Source organism: Tursiops truncatus, chromosome 3, assembly GCF_011762595.2.
Source record: "Tursiops truncatus isolate mTurTru1 chromosome 3, mTurTru1.mat.Y, whole genome shotgun sequence".
Classification (NCBI taxonomy): domain Eukaryota; kingdom Metazoa; phylum Chordata; class Mammalia; order Artiodactyla; family Delphinidae; genus Tursiops; species Tursiops truncatus.
This window is the reverse complement of record NC_047036.1, coordinates 6,409,564-6,434,084: the sequence shown is the minus strand read 5'-3', so window position 1 is coordinate 6,434,084 and position 24,521 is coordinate 6,409,564. Positions and strand designations below refer to the sequence as shown.

Here is a 24,521-nt window from a genome sequence, read left to right as displayed (position 1 = left end):
TATAAGGAAGAAATTTTATCTGCCGGTTTTTTCTTTTGTATTTTGTTAGAGGAAGTAATATATGGTAAGGAAAAGGAGCAGTGAAAAATAGACTAGTACTTTGGATGTAAACATTTATAACTGTAGACTTATGCAAAAATAACCCTTTAGTTAATAATATTTTGTATCGGTATAGGAGCTTTATATATATATATATGTATATATATATGTATATATATATATATATATATATACACATACACATACACGTATATATTATAATTTTTTAAATAAAGGAATAAAGATGTAAAAAAAGCAACTTAAGTAGGGTTTTGGGGGGGTGTTTGGAGGGATAAACTTCTAAATTTTAAATTAAGCATGGATTAAAATTCTTTAGTTCATTGCAGATGCTTCACTGTCCCATTACAGTCAAGTTAAAGTTTCCGGATAAAAGGGTTCTGCACCCAACTACAGTGTATGCATTGGCCAAGGGGGTGGGGTGTGGGTGTCCCACACAGCACTCAGCAGTGCTCCAACACCAGCTGGGGGTCCGCAATTCAGCTCCATTCTGACACCATCTACCTGGAGGCAGCACCAGCTCCCACACGTTGAGGGCTCAGTCCCACAAGTCTGCCCGCTTCCCACCACCCCCCTTTCAGATGCCAGTCACAAGTCCAGGTTGTCACATGACCTGTGCTTCTGACCAACCGGCTATAGATTGGGGGGTCCAGGGACCCCCTCCTTGGGCTCCATTAATTTGTTAGAGCAGCTCATGGAACTCAGAGAAACATTTTACCTACCAGATTACTAGTTTATTACAAAAGGACATAACTCAGGAAAGCCAGATGAAAGACACTCTTAGGGGCAGGTATGGGGAAGGGTGTGGGGTTTCCTTGCCCTCTCCAGGCAGCACTCTCCCCTAAACTCCACCTGTTCACCAACCTGGAAGCTCTGAATCTGGTTCTTTTGGGTTTTTATGGAGACTTGATTACATAGACTTAAATAGCCACACAAAGAGGTAAGAGCAGTCTGTTACAAATGCTATGAAAAAAACAGTATAGCCTAAAACCTTCCTCCGCCTTTTCCATTTATCTAAATCCTTCTCCATCTGGACTTTTGTTCCTGGTTGCCCTAATTGGAATGAGATGCTCCTTCTTCTGCACTTTCAGTTACACCCTCTCCTGAGCGTTTGTCTCATTTAGCTCTCCCTTACCCTCTTCATTCATTCATTCATTCATTCAACATTTATTAAAGAGCTGTGATCATGCCGGGTACCCACTGACTGTTAGAGCTGCAGAGGGAAGCAGAAAAGAGCTCCTGCCTGGAGGGGCTATGGGTGATTATAGTGATGAGCCAGCTGGCAGTCCTGATGCATGAGCAGGACCCTGGAAGGCAGAAGACGTCAGGCCAGCCTGGGGTGCAGGAGGAGGCTTCTTGGAGTGATCTGTGAGCTGAATTCAAAGAAAGGGAGGCAGGTCTCTGGTGGGAGAGCATTTCAGGCATCGCCATGGCCAGAGCACCCAGCACAAAGCAGACGGTCGCCAAGGAGGGTGAGGCCAGAACTGACTTTGTTTTAAAGCAAATTTTAATCCTGAAAATGTGCGTGGATATGCTATGAAAATAGTTTAGGCTAATAAACAGATACAAGAGTGCTGATTTCACCAATTGGAGTAAATTTGGCAAGCTCCGTAAGATTATAAAGCCATATGTCCTTATAAACTGAATCCTCAGGCCTCTAATATTTTAATGTCTACCTATGTAAGTAAATATGACGTGAATTTCCTTGTTGAAATTACATGTACAGTATGATAACTCCTGGTACCATATATTGATAATGTTTTTAAATAAGACATACTCTTGATGTTGTTTTTTAAAAGTAAAAGCAAAGCAAGGAAAAAAAAGTAAAGCAAAGAAAGAAAAATAGGTGAAAAAAATTTAACTTGCGAGCATAACCCCTGAAGCAACAGTGATCATCTTCAGACCAGCCGCGAGAGGGCAGCAAAGGTGAGGACATCTATTGGGCTTCAGCAGCGGAATCGAGATGATCCCTGGTCCCAGGAGGAGAGAGTGTATCCTGTGCGCCTGTTGGCGGGGGGAAGGGAGGGGGGCGGCAGGCTGGAGCTGTGGAATGGTGCGGTGACAGTTCTGCCTGAACAAAACAGGCAATTTTCCATACCTTGACCTAAAGAAGGAATGCTGTTTGGCTGAACCAAGCCTAGACAGGGAGGGTAGATGGTATCTTGGGATGAAGAGATGCTGGTTGGTTCTTTGACCAGGATTCTACCTGCTGACTCTGTACACCTGGGTGCATTTGGAGACTTGGTAAATATTCATTAGGTAGAAGAAAGGATAGGAAGGAGCAGAACTGAGCATATTTGATAGAATTCTGGGGGGTAAAAAGTCAGTTCCCTCTAAAAAAGCTGGACCCTTCCCTGAATTTGTACACAAATTCAGGGAGGGGGTCTTGGCACCATGGTGGTGAATAAGCCTCCAAAAGCTGAGATTTCCCCAAACTGGAAACATATCCAGACCCACCTGGAGTCTAAATACATAGTGTCGGATTGTTACCAAACCAAACTTGGGTCTGCCCACCCACGTGCAGCAAAGCCAATCTCCTGACACGGGGCTGTGGTGAAGGAAAGTGCAGCATCTATGGCAGGCACCAGGCAAGGAGTCCAGGCAGCTAGTGCTCAGAAAGCCTGAATCCCGCGATGGGCGTCAGCAAAGCATTTTTAAAGGCCAAGTGAGGGAGGGGGTGTCCCAGGATCTGTGATCAGCTAGTGCACAATTCTCTGATTGGTTGATGGTGAGGTAACAGGGTGGTGTGTCAGGGGTTAATGTTGTCAGTCCTCAGGTGCCAGTTAGGTCTGGGGGCCACTTCTCATGGTCATCAGGTAGTTAATTTCTTCCATTTAGTGGTGGTTTTAGCATCTGTAAAACAACTCAGGAAATGTGCATCAGATACCATTATCTATTATCTGGGTACTTCAGAGAGGAACTGCAGCAGAGGACATGGGGGAGGGGACTGTCCCTGAAAGGCCTCTTAGGGTCCTGCTCCATTTCAGGATCATGAAATAAGTCGTGCCTTGTCAGCTGTATGGCCAGTACCTGGAAAACAGTAAGTGCTCAGCGAGCCATGAGGGCTCTTGTTGTCATTGGTACAAGAGTTACGTTGCAGTCAGACTTCATTGTTACAGCTCGCGGAGAGGGGCCCATCAGGGATGCTCTATAAGGAGGAGCACCATTGCCTGGACGGTTAAGACTCCTGGGGCAGCAGCTTGAACCAGCGGCCACTCCTTTTGCTAATTAGCATCACAGACACCCTGCTGAGAAACCTCATTCTGTAAAACCTTTACTGTAATAAGAATGGAACACACCTCTATTGCCTGCAGGATCTGAGCCTCCTGGGTCATTCTGGTGCAGAGAAGCAGCCTTGATTTCCAAGACGATGCAGAGCTTCAGATAGAGGGTTTGGGACACAAACGCCCTTACCTTTTTCTTATCTTTGAGCATCCTGGGTTGTCTTCTCAGGCCAGGCCTCATGTTAGTTCTCTTATACACAAGCTTGCTCTCTGCATCTCCAACCCAGCTTCGTTCAATTTCACCCAAATCCTCTACCCATCCTGTCATCCCTCTGCCTGGCTCCTCTGGTGTGCCGGCTCCCTTGCCTGTGTAGTCAATAAGCCTTACCTTTTGTTGGTGTTCTTTGGCTGTTGGCTCCATCATAAGAAATTTTGCCTTAATATACTTGAAATCCCATCTCAGAAAAAATCTAAACATCTCTGTCCCCATCTCTTCCCACAGTCTCTGGTATATAGGGCACACTATTTGTGTCTTGAACTGATATTCTGGGTTCTAATGTTTGCAATAAACAATATCTCAGTAATTCTGTAAATTTTATTATGGAAAACACTGAACACACATAAGTGTAGAAAGAATAGTATAATGAATTCACATGAGTCCCTTTATTCAGCATGGCAAAAATACCCAAATTTTCCAATTCTGTTTCATCTATTTACTCCCATATTCTTTTTTTTCTTTTCCTTTTTTATTGGAATGTTTCTTTAAAAATCCAAGCTATCATATACTTTTATCCTAAATACTTCAGTATGAATCCATAACCAAAAAAATTTTTTCTTTTTTATTTAACTATTCTGCCATTATTACAATGAACAAAACTAATAATTTTTTTTTTTTTTTTTTTTTTGGGGGTACATGGGCCTCTCACTGTTGTGGCCTCTCCTGTTGTGGAGCACAGGCTCCAGACGCGCAGGCTCAGTGGCCATGGCTCACGGGCCTAGCCGCTCTGCGGCATGTGGGATCTTCCCGGACCGGGGCACGAACCCATGTCCCCTGCATCGGCAGGTGGACTCTCAACCACTGCGCCACCAGGGAAGCCCAAAACTAATAATTATTACCTGTGATCATTTAATACCTGGTCTATATTCCAGGTTTTCTATACTGTCTCAGGAATATTTTTTTAATTTTTTTTATTGAAGTATAGTTGATTTACAATGTTGTGTTAATTTCTTCAGTACAGCCAAGTGACTCAGTTATATATACATTCTTTTTTATATTCTTTTCCATTATGGTTTATCCCAGGATATTGAATATAGTTCCCTATGCTATACAGTAGGACCTTGTTGTTTATCCACTCTATATGTAATAGTTTGCATCTACTAACCCCAGACTCCCCCTTGGCAACCACAAGTCTGTTCTCTACGTCTGTGAGTCTGTTCCTGTTTCATAGATGGATTCATTTGTGCAATATTTTAGATTCCACATATGTGGTATCATATGGTATATGTCTTTCTCTCAGAAATATTTTTTAACTGTTGATTTGTTTGAAGCAGGATCTGAACAAAGGCCACATACTACTTTTAGATGTTATACCCCTAAGTCTTAAGTCTCATGTCTGTAACTGCCCCCCTCCCTCACCTGGTTTCCATGTTATTAATTTATTGGAGAAGTTAGATCAATTGCCTTGTAAAATATCCCACAGTATTGATTTGACATTTTCTAACTGGTTCCTTTGCTATATTTCCTGTTAAACTAAAAGTTACATCCAGAGGCTTGCTTAGATTCAGCTTAATTTTTTCAGCAAGGATGCTTCAGAGGAGATGCTGTGTATTTGTTTTACATCATACCGTAATGTCTCGTTACCCTCTCAGTGATACTCATTAAGACTGATAGTGGGTTTCTGGATCACCACCAGCCTGATCCATCCACCATATAATCCCCGTCAACCTGTCACCTAATGGCTTCAGCATCTGTTGATGACTGTTGCCTAGATTCATTATTCCAACAGGTGTTTAAAAAAAAAGGATTTCCTAACGCTATCATTCCTTTACTTTTATTATTTTTGTATCCTTTTATTTTATTCCTTTACTTGTATTCATCTATAAAGAAGAAATTTCTCCCATCAACTATTTTTGAACTCTAAAATAAGGTTTATACACAAACTTGTGGTTACCCAGGGGAAAAGGCGGGGGAGGGATAAATTGGGAGATTGGGATTGACACACGCACACTACTATATATAAAATAGATAACTAATAAGAACCTACTGTATAGCACAGGGAGCTCTACTCAATACTCTGTAATGACCTACATGGGAAAAGAATCTAAAAAAGAGTGGATATGTATATGTATAACTGATTCATTTTGCTGTACAGCAGAAACTAACACAACATCTTAACTATACTCCAATAAAAATAAAATAAGGTTTATACAGAAAAAGAAAATGAGATAAATGTGTCTTTCCTTGTATCAAGGTTTAGAATACAGAGGTGGTTATCTGGTCAGTATTTTGTTTGTTTAGGATATTTATGAATTCATGACATTTTATATACTTGACGTGCTTCAGCCCATGACAGTCATCTTTTGGATGCATAACTTGTCCTGTTTTAGATCGGTGGGATACCCTTCAGGATGGCCTCTTTGTCCTTTTGACCTTGACACATTCGATTTTGAAAATTTCTCGGCAGAAGAGGATGTCCCAGGCTCACTTGCCATTTCCTGTCTCAGCCCTGGGGTCCAGCCTCTGTAAGGAGCTCTGGTTCTGGCACGTGGTCTTGCTCACTGCTACAGCCGTCGGTATCGGGGGTTTTTCATTGGGGGCATCTATAAAATCACATTCATTTTGATTTCAAAATCGACAAGGTGAACTAGCCAAAATTAAATTTGCACTTATATGTCTTGATTCATAAGTTTGATGCTTAATGTGACTCCAAGGGACTCCATCAAGTGAGTGACGCAGCCTACAGGAAAAACCTGATGACAAACATGCTTTCTAAGTCTACCAGCAGTACTCACGCCTCGTTACCAGGGAGGAGGTGTCGAGTGAGGTAAAGGCGTGTTACCCCATCACGGACCACTGCCCGTGCCCCAGAGCCTGTGGAGACGCTTTGGAGGATGGGCAGTGGCTCCCCTGTCGCAGGAGCCAGGGTCATGCAGTTACTCTCACTGTCAAACAGCACTGATGGGGGATCCGGAAAAGGTGCAGCAGGAGCACCCTTTCATACCCCTTGAGTTCATAATGACCTTTGGGTTTGCTGGGTACACAGACGGGCAGTTCTCCTAGCCGGTGACGGATATGTGTGTTTGTCCATCCACCCCTCTTAACTCTGAACCATCATAAAAGCAGAGGAGTACTTAATCCAAGGGATGTTAAACTGTTTTAAAGCCTGTGAATTAAAGTCCAAATATGTTGGGCCACTTAAATGAGTTTACAGTGACATTTACAAATAACATGATTGTAAAAGCTTTCAAACTTAAAATGGAGATATCAACCTTGTTTTAAAATTTCTGCATTTTCAACAGATTTTTTAGAAAGATGATGGCATCTTCATGTATTCATAGGTGATTTCCCCCCCTCTCTCCACCTCAGTTAACAAAGGTTTACAAGGTGGAGAGGAGGCCATCTGGACACTTTGTTCCTCGGCTGCGTCAGTGCGCTGGCTGAGAATCGCGGGCTAAAGCTTTGTGCTTTGTCCAGGCTGTGGCCCCATCTCTGAATGGTCTGAGGGCTCCAAAGGAGAAAACCACTCCCTCAGACCAGCCCCCCCCCCCTTTCAGATATTCCATACACCTTTCAGGAGGGGCACCCACTGCCCTGTCACCTGCATCGTCACTTATCCTACCTACATCTCAGTTTTCTCATCAGCATAAAGAACCAGAGGGTTCTTCTGAACTTAACAAGTCTGTGGGCTCATGAGGACTCATGATAAATATAACACACACACCGCCCAAGATGTGCTGAAACCACCGCTAATGTGACATGTGACATGCTAATGTCACACAGCATTAGCTTTCTCCTTCCCTGCCTCAAATTAACAGAACTTCTTCCTACCAGGTCTCCCCCTGCTTACATTCTGCCCAGATGTCAAGAGAAACGAGACAAGTCCCAGCTGCAGTTTGGACTAGGCGCCTCCAATGCTCCCATGAACTGCCTGAGTTTCTGCAGCGGAGGCCGCCCTCCAGCGTGTCATCCAGCGGGGAGCTGCAGGCAGCCGAGGCCCCGGTGGACCCGCAGAGCAGGCTGCATGAACAGTGAGCGGTCAGTACGCGCATGTTAACCTAAGCCAGACCAGTGCAATGTCATCACCCAGCGTCAGCTGCGGGCGCCGGTGTATATCCATGAGGCTGGCATGGGATTAGGGGGGTAGACATCCCAGACTACTGAGGTTGGCATTTGAAACAAAGCTCATCTGTGCACCCTTCGATAGCTCAGCTGGTAGAGCGGAGGACTGTAGACCTGAACATGTGAAACAAAGATGATCTGATCTCCTGCAGAGTTAACTTGTACTCAGCGTGCCTTCTTGTACTATTAACCCACTTATTTTAAGAGCAGGGTTTTCATTCTTTTATCCTTCCCTCCCCCCACGCAGAACTTTGCAAGTACAAGTCACAGACACAAGGGACTTAAACACATTAGACTCTTTGACCTTGTATTCCACTCATGTCCCCAGAATACATAATAGGATCATAGAGGAAAAATGTTATTTTATAAAGGAACTAAAATCTCTTGATAATTGAAACTGGCAAAGTTGGTCTTACCTGTTGTTTCCTCCACCTCTGCTTCCCGCCCTGCAGCCTCTCAGCCTCACATCTGAATCCACCCCCAGGGTGGTGGCCGTTCCATGGGGCTGCACCCACCTCCTGACAGCAGCACGCTGCCTCAGGTTGATGCCTTGTGCCTGTCACTGTCAGCCCCAGGGCTTCTCCGGCACCGAGGAGACCCACAGGGAGCCTAGGCAGCACTGGGCAGGGGTCCTACAAAGTCAGAAGTGAACAAACCAGAAGGCAGTCTCACCCCAGGAGGACTGGGAACAAGAAATAAAAAGCGCCTTCATGTTGAACTGCAGGTGGTTCTGAGAGGCTGCTCCAGGCTCCTCAGAAAGTCTTGGGCAAGGTCGAGCTCCAGCTGCCCTCAGGGGTGACCTTGAGAATTCAGCCTTATACAGACTTCCCTGCTGCACTCACTCCTCTGGTCCCTCCCACCTGCTCCTTGGAATTACCTCCCAAATAAAGCAAGAGCATCCAAGCCCTTGTCTCAGACTCACCTTTAGAAGGTACACAAGCCATTATGGCAGCTGTATTTCTTACTGAGTCACCAAGTATCTGCTGAGTACCTACTGTGTGCCAGACTTGAGCCATCAGAGAGAGTGTATGTGTGCAACCATGCCCTGCGCAGCTGTCAGTCTGGTGCAGAACAAATTGAAATTGAAATCGAAGCTAACAGAAGCACGTCCACACAGCTGTGGAAAAGGATTTTTCAATGAAACGATTTCGGTCTCACTTTTAACTGAGGTCTCAAGATAATTGGTGTCGACTGCTCCCATTTTGCAAAGTGTGAGATCAGATCACCTGTGTAAGGCTTGTGACGACTCCTGACCATTAGCTGAGCGCCTATATCCGGTCTTTAAAAGAGACTGGAGAGGTTGAAAGTGGCAGTAGACTATAAGAGTTTTTTTTTTTTTCCTTTGCTGGTGCTTTTATGAGGACCTCTGCCCAGGGGAGGATGAGAGCAAGGTTGCCAGAAAGTTTTACATTACACACGCGGCCCTCTCTATCTTCTTACTGGGCAGCACTGTCCCAGACCCTCTTCAAGTTACTTGCGTTTTCACACCTATCACCTGTCTTCGTCATCAGACTGTCAGATCCCGGTGGACAAGGGCTGCTTGGTTCAAGGCTACATCCCCAGCGCCGGCACTCAGTAGATGCAAGGTCATTAACTGCCCAGCGAACAATGGTCTCTGAGTGAACGAACCGACACTGCGCGGAGAAGGGTAAGCAGGGTGGAAAGTGCGGATCCCAGAGGTGCCTCCCACCCGGGAACCCCGCAGCGGCTTTAGCCGGTGAGGCTCCCCCGACGCTCCAAGAAGGAAAGACCCGGGTGTGCACAGAGGTGCCGGGGGGCGGGGGAGGGTCGGCCCCACCCCCTCCCCGCCCCGCAGTCCAGCCTAGCTTTGCGCCCCCTCGATTTCCAGGCAACGGCCGAACGTGGGCGCCGGGCAGCCTGCGGCGGGCGGACTGGGACCAGACCCCTCGGGGGGCGGGACCGAGCACTGCGGCCGGATGGAGGACGAGGAGGAGGAGATCACCGCCGCCACGCTGCGGGGCAAGCCCCGGCCGCCGCCCATCTCCGCGCAGTCCGCCTTCAGCTACGTCCCGCCGCGGCGCCAGGACCCCAAGGAGTACAGCTACTACTACCGCCAGGGCAGGGTGAGCGGCCCGGGGCGGGGCGGGCGGGGCGGGCTGGAGAGCAGGGACGGGAGGTAGGGGGAGGATTGAGGGCAGCGCTACACTGCGGGGGAGGGGCCAGGGAGGTGCTGGGGGCGGGATCACACTGCCTAGGAGGGTGCTGGGGGCGGGGTCACACTGCCAGGAAGGGGTCCTGGGGGCCTGGCCGCACTATCCCGGAGGGGCCTGGGGGAGGGGGAATGGGGGACCTCCGGGGAGGGCGTTAGAGGGAGAAGGGGTGGGGCGGGGCTACACTGCCCGGGAGGATGCTGGGGGCGGGGTTACACTGCCGGCGAGGGCTTCTGGGGGCGGGGCTGCAGGCCGGGGCCGCCCCGCGGAGTGTGGAGGGCCGGGGAGGTGGGGCTGCAGATTCGGGTTAGGACTCCGGGGCAGGGCTGCACAGAAGAGCTGGGGCGGGCTTGAGCGACACTGCCTGTGCGGGGTTCGGGGCGGGGCGCAGGGAGTCAGGGGGCGTACGGGTCAAAGGTGGTGGGAGGGTAGGAGAGTGGCCTCCCTCTGAGGCTCCTAGACCTCAGAGTACCGCGACTACGACCACCGGCGTAAGGTGGACCCCCGCGCCCCCCACGAGAGCATGGACAGGCTCGGAGCCGGGTGTGGGGATGGGGGGAGGGGAAAAACGCTCACCTGGAAGGGGGCTGCGAGGCCGGGCGTGCGGGCTGGGCGGCCGGGACTGCTCAGCGGGTGTTTGGAGCCTTTTAGGGGTGGGTTAGGGCCGAGCTTTCCCCCGGGGGGAAGTGAGGGAGAGCCCCTGGGCTTCTACTTCTGCCGGGAGCAGCAAGGTGGGCCTGGTGCCCAGGATCTGGAGGAGGGTCGCAGGAGCGCGGGGCCACCCAGCCGGCAGGGGCACTGCTGCTTCTGGGGTCTGCCTGCCGCAGGCCTGGGCCGGCCCGAAAACAGCCACTACCTGAAGGCTTTCGCCGCAGTGACTGAGCCCGGACCGCCCAGGGCGCGGAAACCCTCCTAGAAGCCCGCCTGCGAACAAGGAAACCTCGAGGCAGGGCTGAACTGCCGCTGGCAGGGAGAGCGCGGCTGGGAGCGTCCCAGGATTGTGGCCGGGCCTCACCAGGCACACACGAGTCGTGGGGAAAGCCTGAGGGTCTGCGAAGGCCACCCTGCAGCCAAACCAGCAAGAAAAAGGAAAGGAAAAGAAACATTCAGAATTTGCGGGGGTCGTTTATTCCTTTCTTCTCCATGTTTTTCCTAAAAGTCTTCATCCAGTGTCTTGTACTGTACGTTGCTGCAGCCTGTCTTGCAGCTGGGGAAGCAGGGGCATCATTATTAAAAGGCGCATTGATTGGAGATGCTCAGCCTGCAGTGATAAGGGGTGGCCTGAAGAGGGATCTATAGATTAACCAAGTGCCTGGGAGGAAGGAGGTCTTTCCCTCCTGATGTGTGAGGTGTTCCCACCAAACACATCCTTTTCTCCCTACCCACAATCCACAGAGCCCAAGTGAATCCCCATTTAGATCAGGTCAGCACACATTTGAGTACTTGCCACATGTGAAAGGATACCACGGAGCTTAGCTGTGCAAACAGAAGCAGTAATGTCTAGTTTAGACAACTGTAATGTGTTGAACCGTGTCCCCCTATTATTCTTGTGTTAGAGTCCTAATCCCCTGCACCTCAAAATGTGACTTTATTTGGTGACAGCATCTTTACAGAGGTAATCAAAGTGAGGTCCTTAGTGGGGGGCCCTGATCCAAAATGACTGCCGTCTAGGAAAAGAGGCAATTTGGGCACAGAGACAGACCTGCATAGAGGGGAAATGATGTGAATGGACAGGGAGAAGACAGCTGTCTGTAAGCCACGGACAGAGGCTGGGAACAGATCCTTCCCTCACAGCCCTCAGAAGGAACCAGCTCTGCTGACACCTTGATCTCCGACTTTGGCCACCAGAACTGTGAGACAGTGTATGTCTGTTGCTTAGCCCCTGGTTCTGGGTACTTCGTGTTTTGGCAGCCCCAGCAAACCAACACATAAACCTCAGCCAGGAGGATCTCTTGTATCTGGTAGCGCCTCTCTGCTTGGCTTTGACGATATGGAAGGACAAAAGGACAGGAGGAAGAAAGGGGACGCCTGTAGCTCATCTGTCCTTGCCTCCCTGTTTCCTGACTGGCCCGAGCTTGAATATCTCTGCTGACCATTAAGACAGGAATGGGATTGAGAGCAGTGGTTCCCAACCTCACAGCCACCATGGACCTCATATCTTTTCCTCCCATGAGCAATATATTTTGAAAGAACTTATTGCCAGTGAATTTATGAGTCACGCATAGCATTAATGCACAGCATGAGAGAACCAGCCAAAAATCAAGGAGTCTTGATGTTTTAAGTTGGTCCACGCTGTTTTATTGAAAGTATATAAGTATTATCCGGCTTCTTGACATAATGAAAAAATTCACAGTACACCATTTTATGTGTATCTTTGAGGGGTCTTATTGATTACCACTTTGAGGCTATAGGGAAATAAGATAAAGGATTAAGCAGGTGGGGACCAAGATACATATCTGTCAGAGAAAAAAGCCAGGGTGCAGGATCCCGCTAAGGACTCTGGGCAAATGGGTTTGGGCTTGGCGAGACTGAAGCTCTGAATCAGATGGATTTACCCATCCAGCCACGAGAGATGTGGGTGCCGGAAAAAGCAGAGAAGACCCCTCTACCCCCTGTGGGCCAGACACTACCAAGGGAAAAGGGGCAGAGTTGAGTTTGGCAGACTCAGTTTATTCTTCCTAAATTCACCAATCTGACACATGGCTCCACCTTTCTGGGGCAAATCAACCAAGGGGCAGAGAGACGCCCAAGGTATGAGGTGACCAGGGCTCCGTACTTGGAAGCAGATCAGAAATGGGCAAGAAATGTACCCCTCTGGTGCAGGGGCCATGCATAGGAAGCCTCCTGGGCCAAATCTGCCCTGCCAGCTGTATTAAGAAAGTTTTATTAAAACACAGTCACATGCCCATGTGTATAGTATTGTCAATGGCAACCACACAGAGTTGAATAGTTGCAACAGTGACCATGGCACCTGCAAAGCCTAAAACAGTGACTATATGTCCCTTTACAGAAAATGCTTGCCAACATCTGCTCTGATGTCTTACTGCCAATGGAGGGATGGGCCTTAGACAAATTAATGCAAAGCAGATTTTAAGAAAAAAAAAATCAGTACTGTTGATAGCTGGGGTCACAGGCAAGTTCAAGTCCTGAGGCCTTTAGCGTCACAGGGAAAAAAATGATGCAGGAGAAAGGTTAACAACTAAATAAAAAAGCCTTCAAAGCAGCAAGAACCACAAAAGACATTTCAAAGTCCATTTGCAAGCCAGCTACCAATGGCAATAATGACCTTGTATGTGCTGGTATTCAATCAGCTACAGGATTCCAGAAGCTGATTCTCTGACCTTGAGACCATTTGGACTAAAAAGGATGAACTCTGTATCACAGGTTTGCTGGGGTCTCACCTGCCCCTAAATTCTTTGTAAATAATTCCAGGCCCCGCTCAAAGCTGGGAAGAAACATTGCAAAAGTAGCTCTTAAGTCAGTTGCTGTGTGTCACACTCACCGGTTAGTTCCTTAGTAGCACAGGCCCAGGCGTCCTGCATTATTAGTCCTCTGTGTTATTAGTTCAAACACTCTGTCTCACCTTGCCCGTCTCGGGATCAGGGATTGAACAGCACCAAATGCATGGAGCTCTTATGAGAATTAATTTAATTAATGGGTGGAAAGTGGCACGTAGTAAGCCCAATGTAGGAAGAGCTCTTCTTCTTATTATTTGTTCTTCTTAGTGATGATTAGAGTTTCCTTTCATTGAGGGACCGGTCCTGGGGCCTTTTATCCTCCATCTTGTTCACTGTTGGAAATTAACACAGGTGAGGCAGGTAGTCTGCGTGACAATCTGGTGGTTCCTGATGTTCTATAAGGCATCTCCCCCGCAGGAGCCCAGAGTCAAAGCTCTTGCAGCAGCACACTTAGTTAAAGCCCCAGTAATACCCTGGATCTTAAGACAAATTTGTCCTCTAAAGCTGCCAGCGAAAATGCTATCAAGTGCTGTCCTGCTCCCTAGGGAGCCTCTAGCAGTGTGGGCTTTTTCTACGAAATAGTGTTCCATAGATTCAGTTCAATGGTGTTGTGAAATTACTTTTTTCTTCTTCTGCCTCGTGCAACATTTCTGCTACTGAAATGGAAAGGCTAAGTCAAAGGAGAATGCCCTTTTATGACAGTTTTGATTAAATTTCTCAAAGTCTAAAAGCTACATTAAAAAAAAATCTTAGGCAGTTTTAGAATATGCTTTCCTTCATGCTAATGTGAATTGTGGGTAGCTGTGTCTTGAGTGAAGCTTTGCTCAGAAAGTCCAACCTTAGTGTTGGTGGGATTAGACGACTTTCTGTGACGGTGTGTGGTGGAGAGAAAGAGGCAAGGGGCTGACTGTTTCTTTACCCTCCTGATACTGAATTTCCTTTGCCTCGTGCAGCCAAGCGCTTGGTAAACATAACGACGGGTGTTGACTGCACAGAGGTGCAAAGGGGTGTCCCTATGCCCATGTCCAGGATACAGGAAGCATTAAATACCAGCTCCCCAAGCCCTTCCTGGACCCTCTTCACCTTTAGGCATCAAGTACATCTGCCATACAGGCTTGGCCACTCCTAGGGGCTGTGGAGGACACATGAGCTCCAGTTCTGTTGCTGGGCCACCTGTCAAAATCTAGGCAAGTTTCTCTATCTTATCCATCTTGCACCCGCATGCACTCCAGTCCCAATGTGTACTAGCCAAATGCAAGTGTGCCTGCCCCGCCCCCTGCCCACCAAGACACACTCCCCATCCTGCCTGATCTTCTCCTTTGCATGTGTTAGCATCTAACCTACTAAATATTTCACTTGGTTATCTTGTTGGTTTTTTCTCTCCTATTAAAATATGAGCTCCACGAGGGCAGGGATTTATTTGTGCGAATCCTCTGTCCTCAGCGATAGAAAGAGTGCCCACGGTCTCACTGGCTGATGAACCAGTGAGGATGAATAAATGGATGCGGATTTTTTAAACAGAGAGACAAGTCAGCGATTGATGAGCTTAGCTTCTTAGACTAAACAGAGGTTTCCTTTTGGATTATCTGCTGTTTGGGTTATCCTTGACCTTGCTCTTCTCCTCAGGGGACTAAACTTGGGAGTGGACTCTGGTTGCCGCTCTCTGTCTGAGCTGGCTGCGCTTGTACTGTTCAGTGACCTGCCCCTGGGAACTTAAGGCCTGGAGGGTGGGGCTCAGTGTCTTCCTCCAGGGCAGGTGGAAGGGGGGCAGGTCACCCAAGAGGGATAAAGGAGTGAGAGGAGAGGTCATGTATGCCCTTCTAGTGGAAGTGATTCCTCTGGAAGGAAACACCAGGAATAGGGAATTTCCTACCAGTTGGTTCCCACCAGTCATGACCACCCATGTGAGCACACGGTGCATGCCTTTCCACATGCGTTTATGAATGCAGTCACGTATGTCAAACTTTTAAATATAAGAACATGTTCACACACGATCGCGCATCTACGTGTATATATTTGCAGCATGCTCTTTTCATTTAATAGTGTATCTCAGACTTTTTTTCAAAATCATCCCCTTTTAAGAAGTACAACAAGCAAATGATACATGAAAACAAACAGCATTTTCCCCAATATATTTGACCAAGTGACAACATGTAAGACTAGATTCAGGTTTCAGCCCCCGTGGATGACCCTTTCTTCCTTGATGTGAATTGCTGGGGGGCAGGGGGCGGAAGAGGGGGCAAATGGGGAGCTGGTATCAATGGAAGAGAGAAGGCAACTGGCTTCATTCTTATTAAATTGATAAACTATTCAGATTATTTGGAAAGTTATGAAAATTTCCCAAACTTGTGATCTTAACACACCAGAGAGGAAATACAATCTTTGCCACAAACCAAAGAGAATAGTTGAGTATTGTCCTTTTTAAAAAGTTATCATTATGTCCTTGACAAGCGACATTTCTTCTGAGAGATAGAATTTTGAACAATATTAAAATTAATGAAAACATACTCCTTAAGCTTCATACACTGCTTGACTCCCAAGGAGAAGCACTGAATTTATCAGAAGTAAAATGAGGCCCTTATGAATCAAAGAAAACCATTTTCAGTCACCTTGGGAATTTTCAGTTTTAAAAGTAGGTCACAAAGCTCTGGGTAGGCAAACAGTACCTGAAAGCCTCCAGGTGAGAGATAGCAGTACTATGTCCCCTGAGGAGAGGAGATGAGAGGAGCTCGGTCATAACCTTATTAATAAAGGTGGGCTAGGATGTGCTATGCAAACAAATGGACCCCAAACCCTGAGAGTCTTAACTAGTGGTGTGTCAGAGCCTGATCATACTGACAAAGAGGGGACTTTTAGCATCTCTTCTGAACTCTGCATTCAATTGGAAGCCTGAAGTTGGCCATGATGGGAGTATTTACACCACAGAAATTAGCAAACACTACAAATCAGGTCTTTTTTCTCCAGAGAGCAGGTTGTTAACATAAGTGCGCCGGTGGCCTTAAGCATATAAACATAACGTAATGAAACACAGCCCAACATGTATGTTTCTCCTGGGCGGGTCTTCTTAATGCAGTTACTTGGGAAACTGAGCTTCTCTGTTTTAGTGACTCCATTATTGCCAGGGCCTGGGAATCTTTGGGACTTTGGGTCTCTCCCTGGATCCTTTAAATTGCTGGTCAGTGAGCAAGGAGAGAGAGTGTGGAGGCCTGCTGTGAGTTTCTTAGGGACCAGGCCTAGGAGATGGCGTCCGCTGGTTTCACCCACATTTCCTGGCCAGAGCTGGTCACTTGGCCCTGGCCTAATTGTGATGGAAACTTACAATGAAGAGTGCATTTATATTCAGAATGGTCTGAAAGGGAGGAGAAAATAAAGGACTTGAATCTCAGTTTGCTCAAAATCTTCCCCCAACTATTTGTGTGAGAGTTTGTGTAACTTCTGGGAGGAAGAGAGCTTCCAAGTTTGGGAGGAGGCACTGGGTATAATAAAGCCCACAACCCCAGAAGAGACAGCCCCCAGGCACCCTGTGGGCTGGAGGTGGTAGGCTAGGACTTCTTCCTTGTTTATGAACTTGCATTAGTCATGATAAGCTAGGTTATGCTGCAGTAACGAACAACCCCCAAAGTCTCAGTGGCCTGAAACAAAGCTTATTTCTCATGCTAAGCGTCCAACAGGGATCAGAAGGGTGACTCTGCCCAGTACCGTCCCTCTGTGGCCACCGTGGAAGCTGCTAACACCTCAGTCTGAAGCTTCAGGAGTCCCTGGCACCAGCTCTTAAATACTTCCGATCGAAGAGTCACATGTCACCTCTACGCACCATTCATTGGTTAGAACTGGGCTCATGGCTTCACTAACCTAAAGGAGAGGGAAGATTAATCCTCTGTGTAGTCAGTAGAGGAGCACTGAACATTGGTGATGTCTACCAAGCCAGTAGGTCTACCGATTCAGTTTACCTGAGCAGAGTGTTCCATGGTTGGGTCTCTGGTTCCACTGCAGTAACCTTTGTACTATCTCTATCCTTACTTTCCATCGTTCAAAAGATGGCTACTTCTCCTTATCGCGTATGCTGTTAGAGCTGCTGTAACAAAGTACTACAGACCTGGCTGCTTAAACAACAGAAGTTTATTGCCTCACAGTTTCTGGAGGCTAGACATCTGAAATCAAGGTGCTGGCAGAGTTGGTCCCTTCTGAGGCTGTGAGGGAGAAGCTGTCCCCCCGCCTCTCTCCTTAGCTCAGCTGTCTTCTCCCTGTGTCTCTTCATATCATCTTCACTTTCTGCCTATTTGTGCCTGTGTGCAAATTCTTTTAATAAGGGCACCAGTCTTGTTGGATTAGGGACCCACCCTATCCCAGTCTGACCTCAACCAATTACGCCTTCAGTAATCTTATTTCCAAATAAGGTCATGTTCTGAGGTACTAGGGGTTGGGACTTCAACATATGAATTTAACACACAGGGAGCTTACTCCCCAGTGGCCTTGGCTACAGTGGTGTGGTCCCTCCTGTCAACTTCATTTGCATCCACTTGTTACCCCCAGGCCAGACAAAAGCTGATCCTTCCTTCTTTGGTGCTACTGTACTTTGTACATACCTCTGTTCCTCCCTGGGTGTTATGTTGAGATATTTTAATTAGTGGGTTTATTTCCATTCCCAGCCTTTAGGTGGTCTCCTTTAAAGTAGGGTCTCCCTATTTCTATTCCAGAGTCTAGGAGAGTGCCTGGCACAAAGTAGACCCAATGTGCTTTGGAGGCTGAAAACTGAAGGCCCCCACTGGTCTTACGGCGTCAGCCCAGGGCTACAGACTGGAGTGATTTTTCAGTGTTAGGAGTAGGGGTCACCATAGGGAAACTGATCGTGGGCGATCAGACACCACGACCAGAATAAGACCAGAATACATTATAATGATACTCAAAACACAAAGGAGCTAAGGAAATCATGAGAGAAAAATAAAGGGGCTCTGCTTTGACTTTAAAAAAAAACAGTCATCTGTGAAATAGAGGAAATCCCTTGAGAGATTTTAATAGCAAAATATCAGGAACCCAGAAGCTCTGTTTTGTGGCAGCATCTAAATCCAGTTTGGCTTTTCTTAATATCATTTTGCTTCAAATCATAAAGGAATAAAAAAGACTGAAAGAAGAAAGATTAATAATTAAAATCCGGGAAAACCCAGATTTTTGGTTTGATTAGGATTTGGAAATGGACAGTCACATTACTAAGTAAGGCTGCCTGCCTGGTGATGGATTAAATTTTTCTTATTTTTCAATGATAGAAAAAAACTCATTTTTACTCTGGAAAGTCCTGAGTAAGCAAAATCCCCACACAGAAGACTTAAAGATTCCGATCACATCCGTCAGCAGTGAGATTTCTAATAAAGACTCTTCTAAGATATAGTAGGCTGTTGGTACCTAATCCTGGGGATGGGAGTCCGGCATTGCTGCTCATAGATCTTACTTCCATAGAGTATTTTAGGAGACCCAATTAGAATGAGAAGAAATAGGCATTATTCTGTAAAGCTGCATATTGCAGTGGGTTTCTCCATCATAGGGGACAGAATGAAGCAAGACTTCCTTCCTCGTTCAGGTAACAGCGATGGCATTCTCATTCTGTTCTTGAGTTCGTTCCTCCCTCTTTAGTCTTTCTCCCAGGACAAGTCCAAGGACCCCAGGGGCTTACTCAGTTCAGGAGGGGCAGGCGGGAATGGGCCACCTGCACAGGAAGCCAGCACAAGGGGGATCCCTGTTTCCCCTTCTGTCAGGGCTGCCCCCTTGTGGTGGGGCTGAGCCGCACACCCGGGAGCAGCTAGTCACTGCAGGGAGCAGAGACTGGCCGCTGGCCTCCTCCTCTCTGGCCCAAGGTTCTCAGGGTGCAGAAGGGCTCTGGCTGCAGATGCAGCTCCCACTCAGGTGCTCGGTCCTAGGAAACCAGGTCATTCTGTTGCCCACGGCAGCTCTTTCCCGAAACACACCCATTTCACGGGTCAGTCAGGCCAGGAGGGATTCCAGTGACAATGGAAAATCTACATTATGACCAAGAGCCCAGCCTACATTACCGTGTAGATGCAGGTGAGGTAGGGGTGATGGGGTTTCAAGTTACTGTTCGTGTCTGCCAGGCCTGGCCAGTAGCTCTGAACCCCAAAGGGAAGGGTCTGCATTGCAAAACCCCCTTTACAGGAGGCGAGCATGCTCCTTTGGAGAATTTGTGTCCCACCATCCCAGCAGAGTGGGTGGCATCCTTGAGCTTCTGCTGTGTCTCTGCTGGACCTGCTGGCCCCGTAGCTTACCCAAAAAAAGGTTTCCTGTGAGGCTTGCTTAATCCCTCTAGGCTAGAAGTGAGCACCCAGCCAACCCCACCAGCTTCTGCTTCTGTGGACATCCTACACACTGATGTTAAAGATACTGAGATTTCTTCTTCATTTCCTGAAGGTTTTTTAAGTTTGAATTTTATTTGATAAGCAAATATCTGATTTTTACATGGTCAAAGTGATGGATATTTTCTTTGTGATATTTCTCCATTGCTTTCTTGCCTAGGAGGTCCCTTGTGGGTTTTCCTTTCAGTTATTTTTCTAATCCATCCAGAGTTTACTTTTGTCCATAGGGTGATGTGAAGACCCAGCTTTCTTTTTCTTTTTTTCCCAAACAGCTAGCCAATGTTCACAGTACCAAAAGCTGAATAATGTTATCACCTCTCCACTGATTTGGGTCTTTTGCTTTTTAATCCCATGAGTACAAGGTTACCTTCAGGAGGTTGTAGGGTGTAGGTGGCCTTCAGGAGGCGTGAAAGTCAGAGCCGGCCAAACCAATGCGTGCACAGGCCCAGCAGCTGAGTGGGGGAGGGAAGACAAAGCCAAGAAGAAGCTCCTGCGAGGTGACCTCATCAAATGACCATCAGGGCACGGATTCAGAAGCCATGGCTCCTGTCTCTAGTCACTTGGAGTGACTCGGAACGTAGGCAAACCGGGATTCCAGCAACACTGAATAAGTGCCTTGAACGTGGTACCACTGAAATTCTGAAGAACTTGAAAATCATGTTTCTAAAAGACGGCGTTGTTTTCCTGACTAGATGGTTAATGGCACCAGGACAGCAGCCGTGTCTGAGTTATCTTCAAACCTTCCCGAGCTGGAGTGGCACGTCGTGCATGGGACAGATGAGCTGTGAAGGAGTTTTCACGGCTGAGCTGAAGGTACATCACACTCCAGCCATATCCGCTGTTGTCAGCAGCTCTTGAGTTCCCACACTGAGAATGGGCGGGATGTGTTTTCCAACAGACTGCACACAACGTGCATCCTTTTCACCGTTACCTTCTACCTCTGTGTCCTTCCGTCGGAGGGGGACTCTTCTAACATTACTATTCAGGATAAAAACAAACAAGCAAGCAGAGGTTAGCGGCCCCGCAATCCCAAATTCCAGCGAGGTGGCGCATCTGCCTTTGCTGCTGGAGGATTCAAGGCAGCTGGCCCTGGGCTGGAGGAACAGAAATGACAGGCCTGACTTACAAGGTGAAGATTAAAGATCAGCTAACGCGTGGATTTCGTTTCCTTTTACTAGCTACCAAATGAGGCAGTTTTATTTTTGTAGTAAGAAAAATTGGGGATAAAAAAATGGAGATGTTACAGATGGCAGCTCTGTTAACGGGATCATTTTCTAACACATTAGAGCTGTGCGTGTGAGTATTTTATACTATGTTTGGATATATGTGTATATTATACATATGTATATATACACATATATAACATATACCAAATATATGTGTTCATATACATATGAATTACAGTTTTTATAGCTGCCACATATGATTAAAGAAAATATTTCTCTCTAGAGAGGGAGAACTTCTATTTGGGTATATTGTCCTAGTATTCAGTTATTGTGAGTTTTTCAAAGCAGTACAAGCCTATTATACAAAATTTGAGAAATTCAAGAAAAGTAGAAATGAAGGAGAGGGACTTCCCTGGCGGTCCAGTGGTTAAGACTCCAAGCTTCCACTGCAGGGGCCGCGGGTAAGATCCCTGGTCAGGGAGCTGAGACCCCACATGCCACGCGGCATGGCCAAAAAAAAAAAAAAAAAAAAAAAATGGAGGAGAGAACACATATATTGAGTGGATTATCATAATTTTAAGACTTGAGCCCTAGGGCGGAGTCAGGGAGAGGCAGGAGCCTCCTCTGGGAAGAAGGAGTCTGTAACAGTCTAGGAAAAGTGTCCCTGGAAACATCTCCATCCTGTCGGGCCTCTCAGGAACTTGGGGCCTGGCGTCCCTGCTCTGGTCACTGCCCGAGGGGTGGTGTTCGGTGCAGTCGGTAATCTCTATACATCTCCACTCTTCATCAGGGAGAGTTTGGGCTCTCAAGCCGCATGAAGCTTCCACAGCTCAGGCCTTGAATGAACCATGGCTTTCTTTCTCTTTTTATTCCCAGACCGGAATCATTTCCCTCTATGACTGTGTTTTTAAGAGGAACCCAGGTTATAATCAGAAATTGCACCGAGACGACAGAGAACATGCAAAAAGCCTGGGACTTCATGTTAACGAGGAGGTAATAGTAAGGCAGGGTATCGCTGGGTGTGAACAGATTCACTGTGTGCAGTTGGCTGCACGTAACTCGCCTTTGTGAGGCTCTCCTCTGTCTCACTGTGCCAGGAAGTGAAGACTAAGCTACTGTCACAGCTCACTCCATTCTGCCATGTTAAACTGTGTATTAATTTTTGTGACTGTTGGTTGGTCCTCTAGAATGTAACAGTTCCATGACAGCAAAACTCAGGAGTTCTTTTCAATAGATAAATAGGTCTTTGCTTAACCTCCCAGGCCTGGCTATCATAGTTCTAAGAACACTGGCCTTCCAGGGATGAAACCACACATGCAGGAAAGAGTATTTCTCCCAAGTTACCAGGCCACTGTATGTACCACATACGGCTCAGTTCTTCTTTTATCTCTGCTTTTATCTCTGGTTTTCTGAGAGGAAGGGCTTTGCTTCTCGTCAGCTGCACAGGATGGGTGGTGACCAACAGAGGGAACCAAACTCAGAGGGTGAGAAGGTCAGGCTCACAGCAGGTACAGGGGGTTGGGTGGTGGGTTGGAGGTGTGGGCGTAGAGAGGGGGGTTGATAGGGATGGGGGTGGGGGAAGGAGGCTGTGCATCCCCTTGGCATGGTCGAGCCCACCTGCCGCTGGGTTAGACCCTCTTCCACACTAGGACATTGTCTCTCTAAATCTGATCCGAGGACAGTATGTTTATTAAGATCTGGATTCTGTATTAATATCATAATCTTTATACAATACACAGAAATCTGGATGAAAAAGCTCCTGGTGGGATTCCTTTTTGGATCAGAGGATTTTTGCCTGTAGCAGCTAATGTTTAAGAATACCACCGGGTCACTTTCAAAGAAACCTTTAACTGCTGTGAAATTAAGTGATGGAGGTACTATGAAGTATCACCACTTAAGTCACAGACATTAACTTTGTTTTTCTGTTGTTTTGGTTTGAGTTAATTCATTCCAAGTTGGTAGTGAAGTTAGTGCTTTTCTCTCATAAGCACACACCTGGCATGACTTAGATCCAGTCAGAGTTTTTGAGCACCTCCCATGTGCCACTGAGTATAAAGGGAAGAAAACAGAAGTGTCTGTCCTCCTAGAGCTGACATTCCCACGAGGAGACAGAAAAATAAAAGCCAAATAAATAATGACCTGGATGCCAGGTATCGATAAGTGGTATGCAGAGAAATACAGCCTTTTAAGGGGATGGAGAAAATGAAAGGGATGAAGGGGGCTGGGGACATGATGGGGGGGCCTGGGGAGATGAGGGTGTCTGGGGGATGAAGCATGGGGAGATGGGGGATAGGGGAGATGAGAGGTCTGGGGAGATGGGAGATCTGGGGAGATGAGAGGTCTGGGGAGATGGGAGGTCTGGGGAGATGAGAGGTCTGGGGATATGGGAGGTCTGGGGAGATGGGAGATCTGGGGAGATGGGAGGTCTGGGGAGATGAGAGGTCTGGGGAGATGGGAGATCTGGGGAGATGTGTATCTGGGAGAAGGAAGAAGGCGGACAGAAGACAGGCAGTAGGAGCTCGGGGAGAAGGGAGGAGACGGGGAGGAACAGGACCCTGAAGTCAGTGGGTACCTGTTGCCCCGTGTGAGACCTTGGTCTTTCCTCTGAAAGACTTGAGGACAGCGGCAGGCCCTGAGCAGAGGGGACAGGGTGTGAATTGGTTAAAGAGGTCCCCCTCCCGCGGCGTCAGCGTGGAGGGGTCCTAAGAAGCCAGGTGGAGGTGGGGCGCAGATGCGCGGCACGCGGACTGGATAGGTAAGAGCGCTCTGCTCCCTGACCCTCACCCCCAACAGGAGCGCGAGAGGCCAGTGTGTGTGCTGACGTCTTCTGTCTATGGGCGGCGCATCCACCAGCCTGTGGAGCCCCCGAACCGGGATCACTGCCGCGCCGGCCACGTGAAGGCCGACTTCTACCGGAAGAACGACATCCCCAGCATCAAGGCTCCCGGCTTCGGTCACATTTCTCCGGCCTGACGCCCTCGCATGGCCCGAAGGGCGCGGGCGAGAGGGATGGCACTGGGGGGGCGGGGGGAAGGGGAAGGGGGGACGCGGTGTGGCGCCGGCCTCAGGGTCCCTGTGTGGACCTCCCGGGCCAGCGGGCGACCCCTGATGTGCCCCCGATGCACTGGGACCGCGGGAAGGACCGCGCAGGGCTGCTTCCCGCACGTTTCCTTGGCGACCAGCCTGGCCAAAGGCTTGCGAGTCTGAGGATGGACACCTACCTAGTATGACGGTTTTCACGCGAACCGATTTCAGATGAAATGATGCTGGAGACTGATCCATTATGAGCATCTGAATACAATGAAAACCTTGCTCCCCCTTGACAGCGGTTGGGCTAATCTTTGTTCGCTCCTCTCCACGTCTGCGAGTCTTCCTGGCGGAGGCACTCGTGGCAATGGTGCGCAGGTCCTTTTCTTACCGGTTATGGAAACCGCTACCGTCTCACAGCACAAACAATACTTAATGGGGAGATAATGAAATTGCCTTTCGGCACAGCTGAACTCTAGCGTCTACAGCATTCCTCCCCCCACCCCGCCAGAGGCCTGAGCCACAAATAACAGAATTTTGGACAACCGAGGACAAAAGTCCCTAGTAGGATGGGTGGCCTCGGTGGCCAGCAATGCTGCTGTCATCCCTCGGTGGAGAAGCAGCCAGAGGTCACAGGAAGAGATTGGGCTTTGGCGCTCGACAGACTTGGGTAACACTGTGGCTCCTGCATCTTCTAGCTGCATGGGGTAGGGCAAA

General features: G+C 47.9%; 1 protein-coding gene across 2 annotated transcripts; it reads left to right on the top strand.

Annotated features, from left to right (window-relative positions):
- Positions 1 to 9,327: 9,327 nt before the first annotated feature.
- CFAP90 (cilia and flagella associated protein 90) lies at positions 9,328 to 23,778 on the top strand. Of its 2 annotated transcripts, none has more exons than XM_019951039.3 (3): positions 9,328 to 9,704; positions 21,654 to 21,770; positions 23,571 to 23,778. In XM_019951039.3, exons 1-3 carry the CDS (start codon positions 9,558 to 9,560, stop codon positions 23,748 to 23,750), a joined length of 444 nt encoding a protein of 147 aa, XP_019806598.1. In that variant the 5' UTR covers positions 9,328 to 9,557; the 3' UTR covers positions 23,751 to 23,778. The 2 variants fall into 2 exon arrangements, with proteins under 2 accessions (XP_019806598.1, XP_073658007.1); XM_073801906.1 differs by lacking the exon at positions 9,328 to 9,704 and adding an exon at positions 19,917 to 20,424.
- The last annotated feature ends 743 nt before the right edge of the window (positions 23,779 to 24,521 follow it).

What these genes read in the sequence shown, in the direction of transcription:
- CFAP90 (XM_073801906.1), top strand. Translation starts at nt 20,122, where the DNA reads ATGACCATCAGGGCACGGATTCAGAAGCCATGGCTCCTGTCTCTAGTC. An exon ending in TTTTCACGGCTGAGCTGAAG is followed by an intron (nt 20,425 to 21,653) that starts GTACATCACACT and finishes TTTTATTCCCAG; the next exon opens with ACCGGAATCATTTCCCTCTA. An exon ending in GACTTCATGTTAACGAGGAG is followed by an intron (nt 21,771 to 23,570) that starts GTAATAGTAAGG and finishes CACCCCCAACAG; the next exon opens with GAGCGCGAGAGGCCAGTGTG.